Source organism: Syngnathus typhle, linkage group LG5 (assembly GCF_033458585.1).
Source record: "Syngnathus typhle isolate RoL2023-S1 ecotype Sweden linkage group LG5, RoL_Styp_1.0, whole genome shotgun sequence".
Lineage (NCBI taxonomy): Eukaryota > Metazoa > Chordata > Actinopteri > Syngnathiformes > Syngnathidae > Syngnathus > Syngnathus typhle.
In genome coordinates this window covers 4,862,944-4,883,762 of record NC_083742.1, presented here as the reverse complement: position 1 = coordinate 4,883,762, position 20,819 = coordinate 4,862,944, and the positions used below count along the sequence as shown (strand labels likewise).

Here is a 20,819-nt window from a genome sequence, read left to right as displayed (position 1 = left end):
ATAATAAGATGGTTTCCTTTTCTTGCCTTGCGCTTCTGAATTCAATCAAACATCTAAGACCCCCACTCCCCCCAAAAGTAGTTGTACTCATTCTTACCGGCTATACAGCGGATCTCTGGCAGACACATCATGATCTCAGGAAAGCGTTTGGGCTGATGCGGGTACTTATACTCAGTATAGTCCTGACACACATACCAGTAGCGCTTGTTCAGCTGCTCAAGCTGAGAGATGTTTGACAGACCTCTGATATCTGCAAGAATGCAAAGCACAGCACGGATATAAGAAATATAGCACAGATGCAGAAAAATAAGAGTAATACTGTTTGCTCTGGTACCTTGGTTTAGGAAGTTGATTGCTTTCATGCAGGCATACTCCTCATTGCTGATCTTCAACTGGTGGAATTTACGAAATAGATAAATCAGCCTCTCCATCACCTCCATGCCGTCCTCACTGAAACTGAGGAATAACAAAGACAATTTCATGCAAGGCCTATTTCCACAAACCAATGCGTAAAATACTACAACGTTTTTTTCTAAATCGGATACCTAATGATTTCAATGTTTGACAGTGCATAAGAATACGTAAGTTAAATTCACCTCGTTATATATTCTTTGTAGGTCCTAGTTCATCAGATTAAAATTAAAAGTAGGAGCCGCCCCTTTAAATTCACAGCTAAAACACCAGACTACAAACTGAGGTATCAGTGTGGCTCTGAACAGCATATTAGGAGGAAGTGTGTCATGAGGTTAGATAATTCCAGCATGATTTACACACATCCAAACCCCCACACACATCTTTTATTACCAATACTGAGAGACATAACATCACATGCCAAACAGATGGTGCTTGCCACTGCTCTGTATTGGGGAGTCCTCCTATCCATGGATTGGTTCGCTGGCCCCATTCCAAGTGTTTTTTCCTTAAAGTCATACGGGGAATCATAAATCATTTTGGAGATATATGTACAGTAGATTTAACAGACTAGAACGTCTGGCTGTCTGGGAGAGTTGTGATATCTACCTTAATTCTACGGAAATTATTGGTTGGCTATTACAGTATTTGGAAATCTGACAGCTAATGTTATTAAAAACATAGCGCCCCCCTATACTATGAGGCAATCACAGGCACTACTGGAATAAATGTCTAATGAATGCAGTGGAACAAGCTTTTAGAATATGTCGAATAGGTGGGAAAAAAAATCTCACACTTAAGTCTAAGTCTAAAACTAACTATTTTAAATGACTGCAAAAAGAACATGCTAGTGCATCTAATAAAAAGATAACAATTGACCTTCAATTGTGTATTTATTACTTGATAATTATTATTTATTATTATTGTTATTATTTATTTCTTACTCAGCACATTTATTGCTTTTTATTTGTTGCTCTCTTCTTTGTTTGATACTCATGTGCAATGTTGTCTTTTGTACTATTTCTGTATGAGCTACCACACAGAACCAGAATTTCCAGAGGGAGCAATCCATCTCTTACAGCACCTTTGATTAAACTCTAATAGTTATTATAAAACCCCTCGTAAAGTTCGCAAAACTATATGCTAAAAACACTGCTTAGTATTGAGTTTGAAATTTTGTAATAAGTTTTGAGTGCCCAGCACTCTTTTACAGAACAGTAAACACAACTCAGTGTTTACACTTAATTCAATATTATTATTATTATTATTATTATTATTATTATTATTATTATTATTATTATTATTATTATTATTATTATTGTTATTATTATGCAACTCTGTGGCCATACTTTCACTGGAAAAAAAACATTGTACATTATTAGATCACTATAATCAGCCTGAGCACTAGAAAAGCGGTGTGGAGGACAACAAAGGGAGCACACAGAGTGACAAACCTTTACTTAACAATTACCTAGTGTTAAAAAGGTCTATTTGGTGCAGCTGGCGTTTGATGAACGTGACCCAAACATGCACAAGCAAATAGAAGTGGAACTATAAGGAAAAATGCTCAAAATGTATGCTTTTTTATGTGTTGCTTAATGTCAATGCGAGTGGGTGCTTGCAGAGTTTTTGAGCGGTAAAATATGAAGCATCCCACCTGGCTCCCATGCTAACCTATACCGTGCAGCACTATTCAGTGTGAAACTGTCTGTACCCATAAACCTCTAAAGCTAAAATTGTCCTCGCTGTGAAGCAACTAAGTTAAAAAATTAATAAATACAGTACACTACTCATAGCTCTGGGTTTGTTACAGTATGTAAGCTTAACAGCTAACACATTAGCTGTACTCAATTATTTAAAGAGTAGTTAAAATGAAACTGGTTGGCTAGAGCTGAAAAAGAAGCAAACACATGGACTGAAACTAAAGGGTTGGCATGCTGTAATTTTCACAGCCGCTCACCCCTGCAGCTCGTCATCAGATGGTGTGTACTTGGCCGTGACATTTGCCAGGTCGCCAAAGATTTGCGCGCTGTAGATTGTGAGACATGAGAGTAGGATGAGCTCCTGCCAAGTGGAGCTCAGCAGGCAGGTGTAGTCCTCAATGGAGAGCTCGCAAAAGAAAGGCAACTTCTTGATCCATGAGATCTGACGGAAGAGTAGCTCATCTGCCAGGCGGCACAGCAAGGCAAACAGCTCCACCTGTGTTACCTTGTAGCTTAGGTACAAAAATAAATAAAGAGGAGAGGAATCATTTTAAACACATTTAATAGCGAAAATGTCTGTGTCTCTTAAACCATATCCGGTGGATTCACTGTATTACATTGGAAAACAACAATACGAGTCACATTCAAGAATGTGAATACCAGAGGTAGCCGTTCTGTCCCATGGACGGAACGGTCCGGGACACTCATTTTGCGGACGAAGGACGACAAAGTTAAATAAAATGACGGTAAAATGTCCGTCCCTATAATCGCCCGCATCTGTGTGGAGTGGAGACTAAATTCTTAGTCTGTCCAACGGACCGTTTTGGCACACTAACACATAAGTCTTTCCGCTTTGTCACGCTTGTGTAATCCATATGCTCAAAAATAAAAAAAAGGTTTGTTGCTTCATGCATGAGGTTGTAATTCCTTACTATCCACAGCGATTGGGACCAAGCCGGTCACGAATCCCGAACTTCAGAAATGAACGGTGCTCCCATTAGAATAGCCTTTATAAAAATTTCAAAGCATAAATAGACAAACTACAATCCCAAAACACTTACATAGCATTTCAAATGTTGATTAACATCTCTCAATTTTGTTGTACCCTTAAAACTGAATAAACTTTTAAAGCTAAACTCTACCCAGGTTTGCCAGTCACAACTACATTGATGATCAAAATTGTCACTAATTAATTTAAAGGTCAACGAGTCCTTTATGATGCAAACCTGCCTTTCATTGGACCACATTGTGGACACTCGACAATCTGAAGAGAGAGCATGCTCTGGCTGATGCTTGATTTTATTTATGACATAGGGACAGTCATATCTGCACACAGGTTACGGTGTTATTCTTTTTGTATTTATAGATAGTTTCATAATATAACGCTGCATTCTGTATAGGTGTGGGTTTCATTTAGAGCTAAAATAATCCATCCATCCATTTTCGATACCGCTTGTCCCCATGGGGGTCGCGGGCGTGGTGGAGCCCGTCCCAGCAGTCATCGGGCAGTAGACGGGGGACACCCTGAACCGGTTGCCAGCCGATCGCAGGCTACACAGAGACAACAACCATCCGCACTCGCAGTCACACTTATGGGCAATTTGAAGTGCTCAATTGGCCTACCAAGCATGTTTTTGGGGATGTGGGAGGAAACCGGAGTGCCCGGAGAAAACCCACGCGGGCATGGGGAAAACATGTCTTCATTATTCATTTGTACATTCTTTAAAGAAACAAGCTGTAAGCTAATGATGGTTATTTTAAGAGCTAATGTGATATGCCGCGATTTACATATTCATCGACAATTTACGACAACTCTTGTTGATTAATCCAGAGCTGTAACCAGAAAAAGTTAATAGATTGGACCAGAAGAAAGTTAAGACGGACATTTTTTGACAGAGGAAACATCAATATAACATCTCTGACTCAATAATGTCTAGCAGAAACAAATTTAAGGTTTATTCTGACCTATTTAAGCGAAACAGCGCACCCTGCTGTCTTCAAGTGCACACTGGGCACAGTGGGCCTACTAGTACAATAATCGCATGAATATAGCAGTAGTTCACCAAGTTCACATCATGACTGCATTTTCAATGCAGACATGATGCAAAAAGTGATTTTAATAAGACATTTGCGATCCTATTTTGATTAAAATGCGATATCGATGCACACCATTCAGCCTGCCTACAATGGCAGTGCGTTTCACATGTGTACAAGGATCTTTACTATTAAGAGATCCAAGAATTGATGGAAAAATAATAACAATCACAACTCTCATGGAGGCGCCGATTTTGGTGTCTGAAACTCGGGGACAAATATTTTTGCCAGCGGCTCGACACGCACATCTCAGTGTTTGCTGGAAAATCATTGCTCATGTAAATTTCATTGTAACGGTTGAGTGAGAATAAAACATTTTTAGAAAATTTTCAATACATTTGATACATTTTGGTTTGAGTGTCAAAGATGTTGGAGCCGATCTTTTTTCTAAAACGAAATCTGACAGCCGAAAGTAGATCTAATGGATTTAATAGTTTTAAAACACGTAGGTAACAAGATCTTTATATATATATATATATATATATATATATATATATATATATATATATATATATATATATATATATATATATATATATATATATATATATATATATATAGATACGTATATATTCACCAAACATATGATGAGAAGACAAATTAAGTATCGGAGGTTGTATTTTTTTAGATTCCTTGACTACTAATTTCATTGTTATCGGTTCTGAAAAAAAAATCTGCCTATCTCAGTTTCTTTCATTCTTCTGGATGGACTGTCTGCAAGATTGTGGAATTCAAGGGAATTATTTACCCATGCCTGAAATTCTTTGTATATTCAGGCATCGGCATGTTGGAACCTCCCCAAAATAGTTTGCGCTGTTAGCTGCAGGGAATTGATCAAAACTAGGGCAAATATGTAAATGATTTCATCAACCTGTTCCATCTCAAGTGCATGAGAATAGTAGTAAACCTTGACTCATCTATGGAATAAAAACAGAACACACAATAGATTTTGATAGTTTTGAGCAGGGAAGTGTTTCAAGCAGGGGTGTTCTCACCCATCTTCTATGAGCATCGGGGTGGTCAGTGGGGCCAGGTCTTCTGCTGCCACCAGCTGCAACACCAATGGATGGGACTGTGGGTAAAGGCTGCGTGGCTGGGGGGCCAGCAGACCAGACTGGGCAGCATAACTGAAGAGGTGTGGCAGGAGCTGGTAGTGTGTTGACATAGAGGTGTTGATGTACTGATCTCTGAGAGCTGCGGTATAGCCATTCATCTCGATGGAGCGACTGTGAAAAGCAAAGACCAAGTTAACCAAATATATGTTCAACTATACTGACTACTTCACTTGCACTCCTCCTCCTGTACTTTTGCGCTACTATACTGACTGTCTTCTGTATGCACAATTGCACCATTTCCACCAAGTTGCTCTTCTTATTTATTCATTGCTCTTATTTATTCATTGTACGTGCCTTCTCATTTTTTACTTTTTGTACTGTTTACTTGAATATGTAGTATGTCTTGTCACCGTGGGATAGTAGGAAACGTAATTTCGATCTCTTTGTATGTCTTGACATGTGAAGAAATTGACAATAAAGCAGACTTCGACTTTGACTTTATATTTGAGTATTCACCACAAAAGTATGAAATTATCTAACTTTTGTCCATGCTTCTTGTATTTAATTTTTTTCTCGAGGTGATTGGTATGGGTACTGTACCTGCATCCCATGGTGTGTTCCCCTTTGGAATTTTGGTATTCCGCCCCATTTTATCTTAGGTTATATTTGATAAGACAAAGACGATACTCGCTGATTAGCTATCAGCTGCAAAGCTGAGTAGATAAAGCATTTCATACAAAATGGGGCAAAAATAAATGTCCCCGGGCAAGGGCCTAGACGTTATTTGTCCTTGCTGAGTAAAGATAGATGATGCACGCTTCTTCATCACAAGAAGCACTGATAGTGGAGCGAGTTCTTTCTGTTTGATGTCATCACCATGCTAGAAGAGCTGCAAGCGACGGTATTCTTCATGCAATGAATACTTTAATTCAAGTCTTGCAGAGATGAATGAGGTATTAGTTTGTCAGGGCCAGCTCATTATCTCATAGATGGACCAAGTGGCGGTGATGTGCAGTGTAGTGGATGAGACAAGCGACTCACTTGGATGACAGCGTGGAGGCAGGTGACGGCTGGTTGCCCTCCGAAGCTCCATTGCTGGGAGAGCTGTGGTCGCTGTCACCGTTGTTACCCCATGTGTGCTCTGGAGCGTCTTCCTTGAATTCCTGGCCTGACATGATGCGCTCAATCTCCTCCTCTGTGATCTAAAACAAACATATTGACACTTCTGGGCCTGGGGGGAATTTAAATAATGTCCTTTTGACCAAAAGCAAAGAGTAGCTCAATTCCGTTAATTAGCATGTACTACCACGACAGTACTTTTCACTCAAATGTTCAGGAGCAAGGCCGCTGTCACACAATGAGAGGGACCTTGAGAGAAAGAAGAAAATGTGTGTGTGCGCGCGCGCGTGTGTCTGCGTGTGTGTATACACGATTAAAATCGCACGTCCACGCAGAGAGAGAACTGAAAAATATATATTTAATAAATTAGTATGTCATGAGTGCTTCAAATTTTCTGACCAGGGTCATTTTAGTTTCAGCCCATATACTTGCTACTGAAATTGCAATTCATTTCTTCTCAATGGAATAAACAATTGTTACTTAGCCTCATGTCTTCAAATTTTCTTTTCCAAACATTATTGCTGTTATAGCTCTCCACTATACAAGCGAATGGTTCATCTGCTCATCATTATGCAAGCAACGAAATCCTGGCTTCAGCCTCAATACTTGTTTACAGTACAAGAAAAACCTCAGTGAAGGTCAGCGACAATTTTTTTACCTGAACTGGTCCGATGCTTTTGTTCCTCCCTCCTGGCATGCCATCTTCTCTGATTGCTATGTGGTAAAAAGAAATAAACAAGAAAATGTGTTTATTGTTCATGTCAATATCCTAATTACTAGTACCATAGTGATTATAAATACTTCAGCTCTATCTCGTGGCTGAAACAAAATTCCTAAAGAACAGTCCAAAATTTGGCTGCTGTGTAATATTCCTCCTTCAACTTTCTTGTTTTGTTGCAAAGGGTAAGAGGGTTTCTCTTTTAGCTTTGAAAACAGTAGATTTTGGGAGTTGTTTATCTTTAAATCAGGAGTCAGTTTACAGAGTCTTGAGAGACTAATCTATAAATGTATACTTTTCTGGCCACCAGACTAGTTAGTAGTAGTGCGACTCACAATTTATCCATAAGGGGGCAGTAGAAAACCGGTTGAACTCTTCATACAGTGAGACTCTAACGCTCCAGTAAATTGAAACAAACCATGTCTTGGTATATTTCAGCAATGGAATATGTGTACAAATAAGCTCTAACCGTAGAAAAAAAATAAAGACTAAAGTACACAGCAATAACTATAATAATTATACTAATGCAATTGATAACAACAAGAACAACAACAACAATATCAACAACAACAATAATAATATCAATAACAATAATAATAATATCAAGACAAAGCGGTACAGAAAATGGATGGATGGATAATAATAATAATAATACTTTGATCTCCATTATGTGGCACGTTATGAAAAACAAAGACCCTAAACAGTTTTTTATAGATTATCAAGATACTTCTGCATGTAAATGTATAATGTAGTAGGTCAGGGGTTTTCAACTGGTTTTGTCCAAGGGACTACCATTATAACCTAGAAGTAACTCGGGGACCACTGCTTTGGCGGAATATTATTTTCTTTTGCACCGAAGGAGGATAGACCTATACAGGCTATTTGCATCTGTATGTGTATTTTGGGAATCTCAGCTACATTTGACATAATTTGAATGGGTGAATGATTCACAAAATTAGCTGGAAAATAAATCAAGTCTAAATAGAATATCAACTTTATTTTTAAAAATGTTACAATTATTTTTCATTTCCAATTTCACGGACCACCTGCAATACCGCCACGGGTGCCTAGAGGGCCACGGACCACCAGTTGACAATCACTGTAGTAGGCCTATGCATGTACGTCCACTTGGATATACAAAAACTGATGTGGCGTTAAAAATCCCTTAATGGCTGGTGACATAATTTGAAACAGAAGTAATGAATCAAAAAAGAGTGAAGGTGTTGCCTTTGAATTGAGCAATGACCTTACTACTGTATTTCGTTGCAAAGACTTTTGAGGCAATCAATGCAATACAGTTTGTGTAATATTTTCTGAGACTGGCTTCTGCCCACATCATATTTTGTTCTCCTTGTAAGCAAACTGCTCCACTTGTCTCAAGATTGAATGGTGCAGGCGGGGCTTCTGCGGTTGCTAATAGGCCATTTCAGTGGGCAATACTTTGTTCATTGCTTTTCTTGAAAGTTTACTGTCGGGTGTCCTAATTCTGTTGAGAAAGCCTTTAAGTGGAGGCCAAATGTTCTGACACTGGGAAGCATATTTTGCTCCAGAATGCATTGTTAGTCTTGAGATCATTGAGTCATTTAATTGAAAGCTTGTGAGATTTGTCAAGAAGCTCCAGATTCATTTCCAACGCGTCTTTCTTTAGAGGTTTGGTGGATTATTTACATGCATTTCGGAAAGATCCAGTCACCAAGCTATTTAGTTACTTGTGTTTGTATTCTTTCTTTAACAAATGGCAGCAATAATGTTTTCCATCTAGGGATGCAAAGTACGTACTGTATGTACGAGGGAGAATGGTATTGTTATCTACAGTAAATGTCTGTGTATATTATGAGTCATCCAGGTTATGGTAATCTGCAAACATTGAATCGAGGCAAGTGGAGAGTTCTTGAAAGAGTTTCAACAAACAAGAAGATTCCAGGGGCCTCATATTTAAAGGCAGCGCCTTGCATGGCAGCAGACTCCCACTGGTGAAATATCCTAATTTTGTTGTATACCAGTTGTACATTGACAGGAAAGGCATTCTTCTTCTTCTCTTCTTCTTCAAAGATTTTATCCACAAATATGGCGTACAGCCGAATCCGCCAAAAAACGTGCAAAAAAAAGAAGCAGATTCATTAATCTGTGAATATGCATGATTCCAAGCACATTCCTTTCGTACGTCTCAATCAATGCAGAAATGTTTAAGTACCAGGAACCACCCTCTCCGCGCTCCTATATATTCATATGCAAAATTGTATGAACAGGGCCTGTCGGTGGGAATAATCACTCTGCTTGATCAGATAATCGGATTATCAAGGCATGAGTCAACAATGAAGAAAAAAAAAGCAACTTCAAACTTCACAGAATGTGATCTGGAAACACTGGTGACTGTTGAAGCCAGGCTTGATTGAACATGTAGGGTTCTAAAATGGGTTGACTGACCAGTTTTTTAGCTCAGTGGTCAATGCTCTGCGCTCCCAAACAGGAACGTGGCTGATCCCTGAGCTGGGTTGACATTGCAAGAATAAGAGTTGTTTGTTTTCATTTTATGCATTGTACTGTATTTGTATTAAACAGCTGATATTGAGCCTTGAATATTAGCAAAAATCGGCAGCATATACCGTTTTTTTCCGTGTATAGTGCGCAAAATTTAACTAATTTATTGTCCTAAAATCTGGGGTGCGCATTATACATGGGTACAAAAAAAAAATAATAATAATTTTTTTTTTCATTTTTTTTTATTTATTTTTTTTAAGTCCCAATGATCGTCACACACGCAGGGAGGCAATGGGTCCCATTTTTATAGTCTTTGGTATGGTCTTAACTAGGCTGGATGTAATTTTTTTTGTTGGCGTTGATTTCTCCGACTGCCCGTAAACGCACCACCGCGCTTCGTGCGCGCACGGGACAGCAAACGAGCAGGTGATCGAGCAAGCGTCTGATACGAGAGCATTGCGGTCGCATGGAGCGTGTTTGAAGTGAACAGCAGAGAAGAAAGGCAAAGTGTTGTGAAATAAAATGCACAGAACGGATGCGCAAGACACGTCAGCTATATAAAGAGCGAGAGTTGTTTTCTTCCTATTAGTTTCAATTCACAGTTTAATTAGCAGTTTCAATCAGCAAATAACAAAATGCGTATTACAGGTAATATTTTACTTTGCTTTGTTCCTTTGGTCTCTGCTGTTCATCCTAAAACACAAAGGCGCTCTTTAAGCAATGCGACAGTGAGCGCCCGGCGCGCTGCACCAAATTAAGCTCCCTGCGCAGTGCGCACTGAGGTCCACTTAAATTTTAGAAAGTACATCAGGACTTTAAAAATATCTCCTAAATTTCAGCGACGGCTCTGTCACAATAATCGACCAGCCCGGTGCAGTTGGGCGGTCGGCGGCGCGCTACGGTTGAGCGTTCTCTCGCGCTCTCTCTCTCTCTCTCTCTCGCTCTCGCACACACGCAAACCGGATATCATACGGAGGCCGCCATTACAGATGCGCAGAACGGATGAGCAAGCTATATAAAGAGCGAGAGTTCAGTTCTCTACCTAAATCCGTATTACAGGTAATATTTTATTTCACAACACTTTGCCTTGTTCCTTTCTTCTCTGCTGTTCACTTCAAACACGCTCCATGCGCACGGAGCGCGGTGGTGCGTTTACGGGCAGTCGGAGAAATCAACGCCAACAAAGAAAATTACATCCAGCCTAGTTAAGACCATACCAAAGACTTTAAAAATGGGACCCATTGCCTCCCTGCGTGTGTGACGATCTTTGGGACTTAAAAAAAAAAAAAAAAAAAATTAAAAATTTTTTTAAAAAAATTCATAAAAATTGGGTGCGTATTATACATGGGTACAAGCTTTTTTCCAGCATCAGCATGCCATTTTTAGGGGTGCGTACTATACATGGGGGCGCACTATACACGGAAAAAAACGGTAGTTTACCTTTGCGGTTCATCCCCATTTGCAGACACTTGAGTAGGCGGCAATACTGGCAGCGGTTCCGTTGCTTGCGTGACATCTCACAGTTCTTGTCCCTGCTGCATCGGTATACGCGCTTGTTGCAAATGCTGCGCTTGAAGAAACCCTTGCAGCCTTCACAGGAGATGATGCCATAGTGCAGGCCTGTGGCTCGATCTCCACAGATAAGGCAAGTACGTTGCTCAGCTGGATCATCTGCAGAGGTTCAATGAAAATACAGAAAAAAGAAAGTCACTCTCTACTATGAGGATTTTGCTGCCCCAAATATTTGACGTAGAAAAATGTGGGTGCAAAAACCTTCCAGGCAGAAGTTTCTAATTAGGATTTTGGGGGTGGTTGGGGCTTAAGTGCTAGCTGGGCGCTGGCTAATCTTGTGGGATGTTAAGCTACAACTCTCATATTGTAAAAGTGGGGGTGTAATCAGCACAGGGACATAAAGCATGTCTTGTGCATATTTTACTCAGGAGCTTTGATGAAGATTTGTTGACACTTTGAAGCTTCACCTTTCTTTGCTCCAAACAACAGCCATGATTATCACATGAACATGCAACAACCTCAGAAATTAAATAGCCAGGCATGAAGTAAACATTGTTTATCCGCACATTATTTCATGGTACTTTGCTGGTACGTGTGTACAGAGGTGAAACATTCAGCCATTAAGATGGCAGGGCTTTGAAGCTGATATTTGGTGCAGCAGAGAATTAAGAGTGGATTAAAGAGAAACACATCAGAGACTGCAGTCTGCTAAAGAAACTTATATACTCAGGTGGTCTGAAAATGTTACAACAGCAGTTTGGGGAAGCTGTCAAAAAGCTTTTCTTAATCCCCCCCGCCCCATTTATCGTCATGCTACATAATGCATCCAACAAAAACAGATTTCTCGAGGAGCACATCCTGAAAGCTGTTATAACATGAATATTGCTAAATATCATCACAGTGCAGCAGGTGAATTGATTGAATTGCAGCACTACTGTAATTGCTGCACCACACTCTGTAATGCTGTCAATTTGTTTTTATTTCATTCATTACACTCATTATGATTCTTCAAGGAGGAATCAACTTGCATACTGCTGCAACACGCAGCCAACCAGATGATGCACATGAACACATGCAAAGAGACACCAAAGTGAAAAGGGAGCTGAATACATTGTTCCCCCGTTATATTGCAGTTCACCTTTTGTGGCCTCGCTCTTTCTTGAATCTTTGGGGGCTGTCAGCGTGTCATGCATTTATTAATGTATTTTACAGAGTATGGATGGTAAATGGCAAATAAAGTGCACTGATACAGTGCTTTTATCGACACCATGGTGCACATAGTGATTTACAAAGTCTCACATTCACACATCCATGCACATGCACTGTGTTCTGACACAGCATGTCCCAATTTGGAGCTGCTACGGCGCGCACTGGCACTCTGTATTTGGCGCACCAATAACCAAACGACACCATTGTTTGGAATTTCAGGCTGCTATTCTAATGTGCTGTTGAATCATTCAGTAGAAACATTTAAGACACGTTTAAAGACACATTTCTATGGTATGGCCTTTAATTAACCTGTAGTGGCCGATTCGGCTGGAGTTTGTTTTCGCTCCCTACTCGCAACAACTGCTAACTATTGCATCCTTCCCACCCATTGTCCCACATTGCCCTGGACCTGGCCCTAGACTAGTCCTACATCATCTAACACTATGACTATGAAAAAACTATGACTAAAAACAAAAAAACCCACGTTGAATTTAAACCAAATGAGCCACAGTATGGAGTAAAAAGAAGGGTATACAATTTTCCAATTCATAACTTAGAAGTGGCAGCTTGGGGTTGACGGTGCAGAGCTTCAGATTGTGGTGACGACTAGTGTTGACTAGGGTTGGGCAGTATTATGATTATCGGGTATCTCTGTCTTAAAATACTCATTGAAAAATACGGAAGCACATAAGGACATATGCGTTGCAACGCTGCATAATATATATTAACTATAATACAATAATTCCTCGCCACTTTGCCCTTCATCTGATGCAGATTCATTATTATTGCGGATTTATAAGTGCCGGGAGAACGGCGTTTAAATACAAGTTGATGAAGCCGGGCATGCCTCTGCGGACTCGCGCCGGAAGCGCAGCAGCTAGCCGCGCTCGAAGTCAAAGCACTGACGTGTAGAACGAGTCGGGACAGCGGCAAGGAGCGCTGATAGCGCGGAGCATGACTCTGAGCAATGTATATCACTGCGGACGTCACTGAGAGAAGCGCAGGAGGCGCAGGAGATCGGCCTCCAGCCACGTGCGAGGGAAGAGGACCGACTGGTGTAGAAGGAGTCGGGACACGTAATATTTTTACGTGGTTTTGCTTTTATTTACGATAAATGTACAATCCATGCACAGATCGATGTGGGAATTGTTATTAAGGGAATGGGAAAGGTTTATGTTGCGTATTGGGGAGAGTTTACAAAGCCTTAGTATTGTTTATAAAACCACAATTCAACAGGAGATTTATGCACAACTGTGACTCACTTTGGTTTTGCTACGCATGATGTCCCCTGGGTGAGTAGAGTGTGGTAATTCTGAAGTTAAACACATTGCATTGCTTGGCAACACACATTTTTTTCCGTGTATAATGCGCAAAATTTACCTAATTTATTGTCCTAAAATCTGGGGTGCGCATTATACATGGGTACAATTTTTTTTCAAATTTTTTTTTTTTAAGAAAATCACTGTACAACAAAACCAACAACAGGACTGACCGACAAAGTCGTGGAACAAAAAGACAGGGTGACATTACCAAAGACAGGAACAGAAACCAAACAGACATCATGACAGTAACACATGCAATGATCCGACGGTGAGCGAGGGGCAGACAGGACTTAAATACAAAACACGTTACATTGATTGAGGTGACACAGGAAGGGAGGGGCGACGCGAACAGTAACTATGGCAACCTAGACACATAGCAAAACTGGGGACGAGACATGTCAAATCTCCCTCGAAATAAAACTTGAAATCACCTTTCTTCTTGTTTGTTGTCAATCACGCATCGCATTCAACCATCCTGCTCAACACACTTAGTCAGTAAAATTCATAATTGACGACACATCGTTTGATGCGATGGTGCAATCCTTGATGATGTGTTATTGTCAAATATTGTTTGTTTTTTAATCTCCGTCGCGGACCGGACGTCATACGGAGGCAGTATCACTGCGCATGCGCACTATGGATCCGATGCGCAGAACGGATGCGCAAGACACGTCAGCTATATAAAGAGCGAGAGTTCAGTTTTCTTCCTATTAGTTTCAATTCACAGTTTAATTAGCAGTTTCAATCAACAAATAACAAAATGCGTATTACAGGTAATATTTTATTTCACAACACTTTGCCTTCTTCCTTTCGTCTCTGCTGTTCACTTCAAACACGCTCCATACGAACGCAATGCTCTCGTATCAGACAAGGCTTGCTCGATCACCTGCTCGTTTGCTGTCACAATGTACCCGACACAAATCCGAAACATTTGTTGCGGCTCCGAGTCACGACGAGAGGCAGGTTTTGGTTTCCAAGGGTGTTTTTATTCCTCTTCAACGTCTCTCCCATACAGAGCCGCCTTTTTCACATGTCCGCACGCCTTTTTCACATGTCCGCACTGATCGCGGTGGTGCCTTTACGGGCAGTCGGAGAAATCAACGCCAACAAAGAAAAATACATCCAGCCTAGTTAAGACCATACCAAAGACTATAAAAATGGGACCCATTGCCTCCCTGTGTGTGTGACGATCATTGGGAAATAAAAAAGAAAAAGAAATTGGGTGCGTATTATACATGGGTACAGGCTTTTTTTCCAGCATCAACATGCCATTTTTAGGGTGTGTATTATACATGGGGGCGCATTATACACGGAAAAAAACGGTATATCGTTTCTACTTCGCGGATTTCTATTTTTTTGCGGGTGGTTCTGGAACACATCTCCCATGATAAACGAGGGATCAATGTAGTACATACTATAAATATGTACGTAGATGTGTCCAACTTAATATCACTATAACTATTTAAAACTAACAGTAGGCAATACTGTTTCTTCTAACTGCATGGGAATGACGTTTTGTTAGTCGTGTGACAGCCTTTGGCCAGTTGTGCAAGAAGGGTATGTGTACAGTGTGGCCACCTTGACGCTCACGGGGACCTTGATGAGCTTTAACCCAATCAACGGAAGTTGTCAAAAGTGCCAACAGCAGCTTTTGTTTTACTTTTCAACATACAAACAGAGTCATGGCCAGTAAGTTATTATGCATGTACATCTGCCAAGGTAGACTTTAAATATTAGGTAACATTAGCTTGTCATGTTAGCAGGTAAATTAAAGTAATATATAATGTCAGTCACATTTTTTACCAAATATGCACCTGCAAATCTAGACTTTAGTTTATATTTTATGTTAACTAGCCATATCAACAGCTGACCTATATTGTTTTTGTTTGTGAAACGCGTCGAACAGAATAGATGCTTTTTTTGTGGTTGCTGATGTATCTTTTTTTACCACGTAGAAAACAGTTGTGGAATAACAACAGCATTATTCACACAGTACATTTTTTTTATTGATTACGTACCGGTTTCCTACTAACATTATTTTTGAATATTCAATTTCAAATGTGTAATTTTTTAACACACCAAGGATTTATCTTGATTTACATACCGTTTTTTGCCATGTATAATGCGCAAAATTTAACTAATTTATTGTCCTAAAATCTGGGGTACTTTTTGGGATGTGGGCGTGCCCAGACAAAACCCACACAGGCACGGGGAGAACATGCAAACTCCACACAGGGCGGGCCAGACGTGGAATCAAACCGGCAACCTCTGAACTGTGAGGGGGACGTGCTCACCAGTGCGCCACCGTGCCCCCGCTCCTCTAAATCACGATAAAATATAAATTCACAGCTAATTTATAATCTCGGTAAAAAGTCGATTCACGGTAGTTTAATGTGCTGCGATTGGCTGGCAACTGGTTCAGGGTGTCCCCCGCCTACTGCCCGATGACATATTGCTTTTTCCAACAAGTAGCGGAAACCTGATTGTGTCTGTGGTCAAAAGTTCATCTGTTCAAACACCATGGAGCACTGTTGCGCCATTAATCATCAACAATCATCTTGAATACTCAAACGAACATGCTACTGTTTTGAAAATGTTGCAGAATAGCAGCACGTGAATAAGTAGCAGCCTAAGCCTTTCTGAGACAAGACAGAGGTAGGTAGTTAATAGAAAGTTCATGTATTAAAGCTAATTAGAAAGAGGCTGACTGGGGGTGCTTTTATAGTAGAAGGGCACATGGTATTAAGTCTCTTGAACGAGGAATCGAGGCCTTCTAACGCCCAGAGGCAGATTACTATTTTAAAAGGTGTGTGGTTGAAATTTGCTGCTTGCAGAGTGGTGCTGGTATAGCAATATTATGTGAAATAATGGGGCACCGCACAGTGAAGACAGACAGCGATTAGAATGTATGCATGTTGGAGATTAACACGATATAGAAGAGGTTAAGATGACTGTCAGAAGAAGTGAGAACTAACTTTGTGAATCTCTCTTCCTAGACTACTTTTTAATCTTCAAATACAAATAGTTACAGAATAATGAAGACCAAGCTGCCTTTTGAAAATGTTACATATGGAGGCAGGGATAAAACAGGACTTGAAATAACATGATACCAGAGACCAATATGTTATAGTTTTTAAAGATTCTCCTGCAGCATATTAACTGGGAAAATAGAAGAAAGATAGATAGAAGATAGAAGAAACATGCATACCAGTTCCACATGTCATAAAGACAGCCTGTAAACAATACCCATTGCATTTGAGGCTCTATTTTTTTTTTCATTTTGCAGGAAGCTCAATATGAGAATAGCACATTTTTAATTGATTGAGGTTTTTCTATTGATTTTAATGGACGTTTACGCTTTGTTGAGATAAGTGAAACGTTAGCAAGTAGAAAGCAGCTTAGATTTAAATTGAAATTATTAATCAATTGATTATGAAAATAATTAATTATTATTGATTAATTTGATATCAATTCATTATCAAAAACATTATTTTATTATAATAATATATACCTATATACACACACACACACACTATATATATAATTATATTATTATAATTTGATAATTGATTAGTTTAATCATTTAATTGTTGCAGCTCGAAACTCAATCAGTAATTTCAGGAATACAAGAAAGACACGTTGCACCAAACAAAAGGGGATAGACTAGAGCAGACATGGGCCCGCGGGTCACATTCGGGCCGCCAAACCTGAATAAATTGTATTATTAAACGTTTTATTGGTCATTTTATATGCAATGACTGCGTGTCTCCAGTAGATGGGGAAACGCCCGCCCGCGCATTTACTCCCGGAAGCCGTGTCAGAAAGCTCGGAGCACACTCATAAGTGCGTGCACGTACTCAGTAGTATTGACCCGGCGCACTCCGCGCTCGATTTCCATCAATGCTGAATTTCAAGTGAGGGCTGTGACGTCAGCATTCTCGTAATTCGCGCGCTGAGCTTTCAGATACAATTTTACGCTAAAGCCACCCACAAACCTTCCCCTGGTATCCTTCCATTAAAATGGGTGGCCCGAGGAAAAGAAAGGCGGACACTGAGTGCCGAGTGTTTAAAAAAGAGTGGACAATTTGGCTTCCTCCCACATCCCAAGAACATGTTCGGTAGGCCGATTGAAGACTCCAAATTGTCCCTAGGTGTGAGTGCGAGTGCCAATGGTTGTTTGTCTCTGTGTGCCCTGCGATTGGCTGGCAACCGGTTCAGGGTGTCCCCTGCCTACTGCCCGATGAAGGCTGGGATAGGCTCCAGCACTCCCGCGACCCCCGTGGGGACTAAGCGGTTCAGAAGATGGATGGATGGATGGATGGATGGATGGATGGATGGATGGATGGATGGATGGATGGATGGATGGATGGATGGATGGATGGATGGATGGATGGATGGATGGATGGATGGACTTCAGGTGACGTCTGTTGTGCTTGATAGACAGTAAAATACACAATCGAAAAACGGGTCAATTACAGCAATTGTCTTAGGGCACCTCAAAGAACAACAATTTGTAGTGTAAAGTAGCAAAACACAAGATTAGGGTGAATTCGGCATTGAAGGTGAAAAATGTTTTTTATTCTCAGGGGAATTTATGTTAGAAATCTCCGCCAACTCAAGATATGAGGATCCCATAGATGAGCCATTGCATCTTCACCAATGCCATCCAGCCATTTGTCAGCCCATCTGCTCATTCAGAAAACACATTAAAACCATATATTTCATTAACCTCTCTTTGTGAAATTCCCAACTTCCTTCACTGAGGAAAAAAACACAACAGCTCTAGTGGCCTTCACTCTAGCTTATTTGCCAAATTTATCACCCTGTCTTTCAAGTGCATGACCACCATATAATCAGGCTGATTCACACCTTCACACACTTGATCTCAGCGTGTCATGTCCTACGACTCCTCCTTTTCCTTCTCAGAAAATGACAGTTAAATATTCATGACAATTATTCAATGATTTAACTTCCTTAAAGTTTCTGAGCAATGGATTATTACAACTACTACACCAAAACATATGGAGGAGAAAACACATGAAAATACAAAAATAAAATAAAATGTACAGTACTGGAAGTAAAGGAAAGTTTAAAGTTTAAATTTGAATTGGATTACATTGAAAAATTACTAATTTAGGTTTACAGATATGGTTTGTGTCTGTGGGTTGGGGTTTCTCTTTTCTCACAGTGCTGAAAAATATGGCACCTAGCAAGAATTGCTATTAAATGAAATGCACTTCAAAAAGTCTGTAACAAAACTTGCTGACATTTGAAAATAAATTATATCATTACAGTAGGTAATTAACTTCAATTAACAGTGCTGGTGGAAAAATTTTGTGAATTAAGTTAATGATGAAAGAGTTAGAACTGGATCATGTAAAATCATGTGTTGGATATTTTGGATATTTTGATGGCCTTATTATAAAGTAACCTGTATTCATTAAATGTGTCTCCAAATAAGGGATTTATTTCGTTAGATTTTATTTCAAAACCAACTCAGCGTTACACATTGATATCGTAACCTATATTCATTAAATGTGTCTCCAAATAAGGGATTTTTTTTCATCAGATTTTATTTCAAAACCAACTCAGTTTACACATTGATATCATAACCTAGTTCTCTGAATATTTTTGCACAATGTGTTACAGAACAAGCTAGTTCTCTTTTTTGTACACTAACTTGTAGGAGTGTAACGATTCATCGATACACATCGATTAATCGATATAATGCTCTACGATTTATTGGCATCGATGCTAAACGTAAACATCGATTTATATCGCCGTGTTTGACTTCGGACATTAGACGCGACTTTATTTTGAAATCCAGTTCATTGTTGCTTGCTTCCTCTTTCCGGGAGCAGTGCGCGGCGTTGTTGTGTTGTGAGCAGAGCAGGCACGTGAAAGGAGAGTCGACAACTAGTACGCGGCTCCTGGGCTGGTGCTATGGCTAGTGTCCAAAAAGACGAGGAAATTTGCTCCCCTTTAGGCGTCAAGTCATTTGTTTGGAAGCACTTTGGATTCCAAAGAAAAGATGGCTCAACGGACAAGACACGTGCAGTTTGTAAATCCTGCCATGCGGTGATCAAATATTCAGGGACCACAAATCTCGCCGCACATTTAAAGAAAAAACACGACATCAAAGTTCAGTGTTAAATAGGGGTGTAAATCGCGGGTTTTGTCACGATACGATATCATATCGATACAAAGAACTTCGATACGATATTTGCCGATATCTTAAAGCCTGCTGCGATTCATTCACGATATATCACAATATAGTGCTCTACGATTGATTTTTTTTTTTTTTAAATAAAAAATATAGAACAATATCCTGATTTATAACAATTCATACGCAAAATCAACAAGGTACTGCAAAGTCTTCATTTAGGAAATTACAAGATTATTGTAGTATACAAAGTGCTTATTTTAACACACAATTTGATGATTTTCCCTTGTTTAGCCTCAGCTGTGTCATCTACATAACTACAACAGCAAACATTGGCGCTCTGAAGCAAAGGTAAAATATACAGAATGAACAACAGGGACTAACCCTTGAGTGACCCCTCAAGTCATGGCCATTTGATCAGATTCAATGGTCACAAAGTAACTTAGTTTCTCCAAGTAGTGCCTGAACTGAGAGGCCACATGGTATTTATAGGGTATTTATTTTGATTTAATGTTTGTTTGTTTTTATGTTATTGCAATTATTTTTAAAACATCTCAGAGGAAGCTAATTCAATTGTTTGATTTTGTGTATATATACGTATATGTATTAGGGGTGTAAATCACGGGTTTTCTCACGATACGATATCATATCGATACAAAGACACACGATACGATACTTGCCGATATCTTAAAGCCTGCTGTGATTCATTCACGATACATCACGATATAGTGCTCTACGATCGATATCGAACAATATCCTGATTTATAACAATTCGTACGCAAAATCAACAAGGTACTGCAAACTTTTTATTTAGGAAATTACAAAGTGCTTCCAAAAGAATGACTTGAAGCCCAAAGGGGAACGAATTTCCTCATCTTCTTGGACACTGGCCATAGCACCAGCCTAGGAGCCGTGTAGTGGTCGGCTCCCCTTTCACGCGCCTGCTCTGCTGACAACACGACACGCCGCGCACGGCTCCCGGAAAGAGGAAGCAAGCAATGAACTGGATTTCAAAATAAAGTCCCGTCTAAT

At 39.8% G+C, this 20,819-nt stretch overlaps 1 protein-coding gene across 1 annotated transcript in view; it reads right to left on the bottom strand.

Annotated features, from left to right (window-relative positions):
* LOC133154654 (nuclear receptor subfamily 6 group A member 1-A) overlaps positions 1 to 20,819 on the bottom strand; it is a 31,078-nt gene that overhangs the window by 4,610 nt on the left and 5,649 nt on the right. Inside the window, exons 2-8 of the mRNA XM_061279528.1 lie at positions 11,022 to 11,252; positions 7,041 to 7,096; positions 6,305 to 6,465; positions 5,204 to 5,434; positions 2,372 to 2,626; positions 335 to 456; positions 98 to 250 (exon numbers count right to left, since the gene is read on the bottom strand). Coding sequence (XP_061135512.1) covers positions 98 to 250; positions 335 to 456; positions 2,372 to 2,626; positions 5,204 to 5,434; positions 6,305 to 6,465; positions 7,041 to 7,096; positions 11,022 to 11,252 — 1,209 coding nt within the window. The remainder of the gene's footprint in view (positions 1 to 97; positions 251 to 334; positions 457 to 2,371; positions 2,627 to 5,203; positions 5,435 to 6,304; positions 6,466 to 7,040; positions 7,097 to 11,021; positions 11,253 to 20,819) is intronic.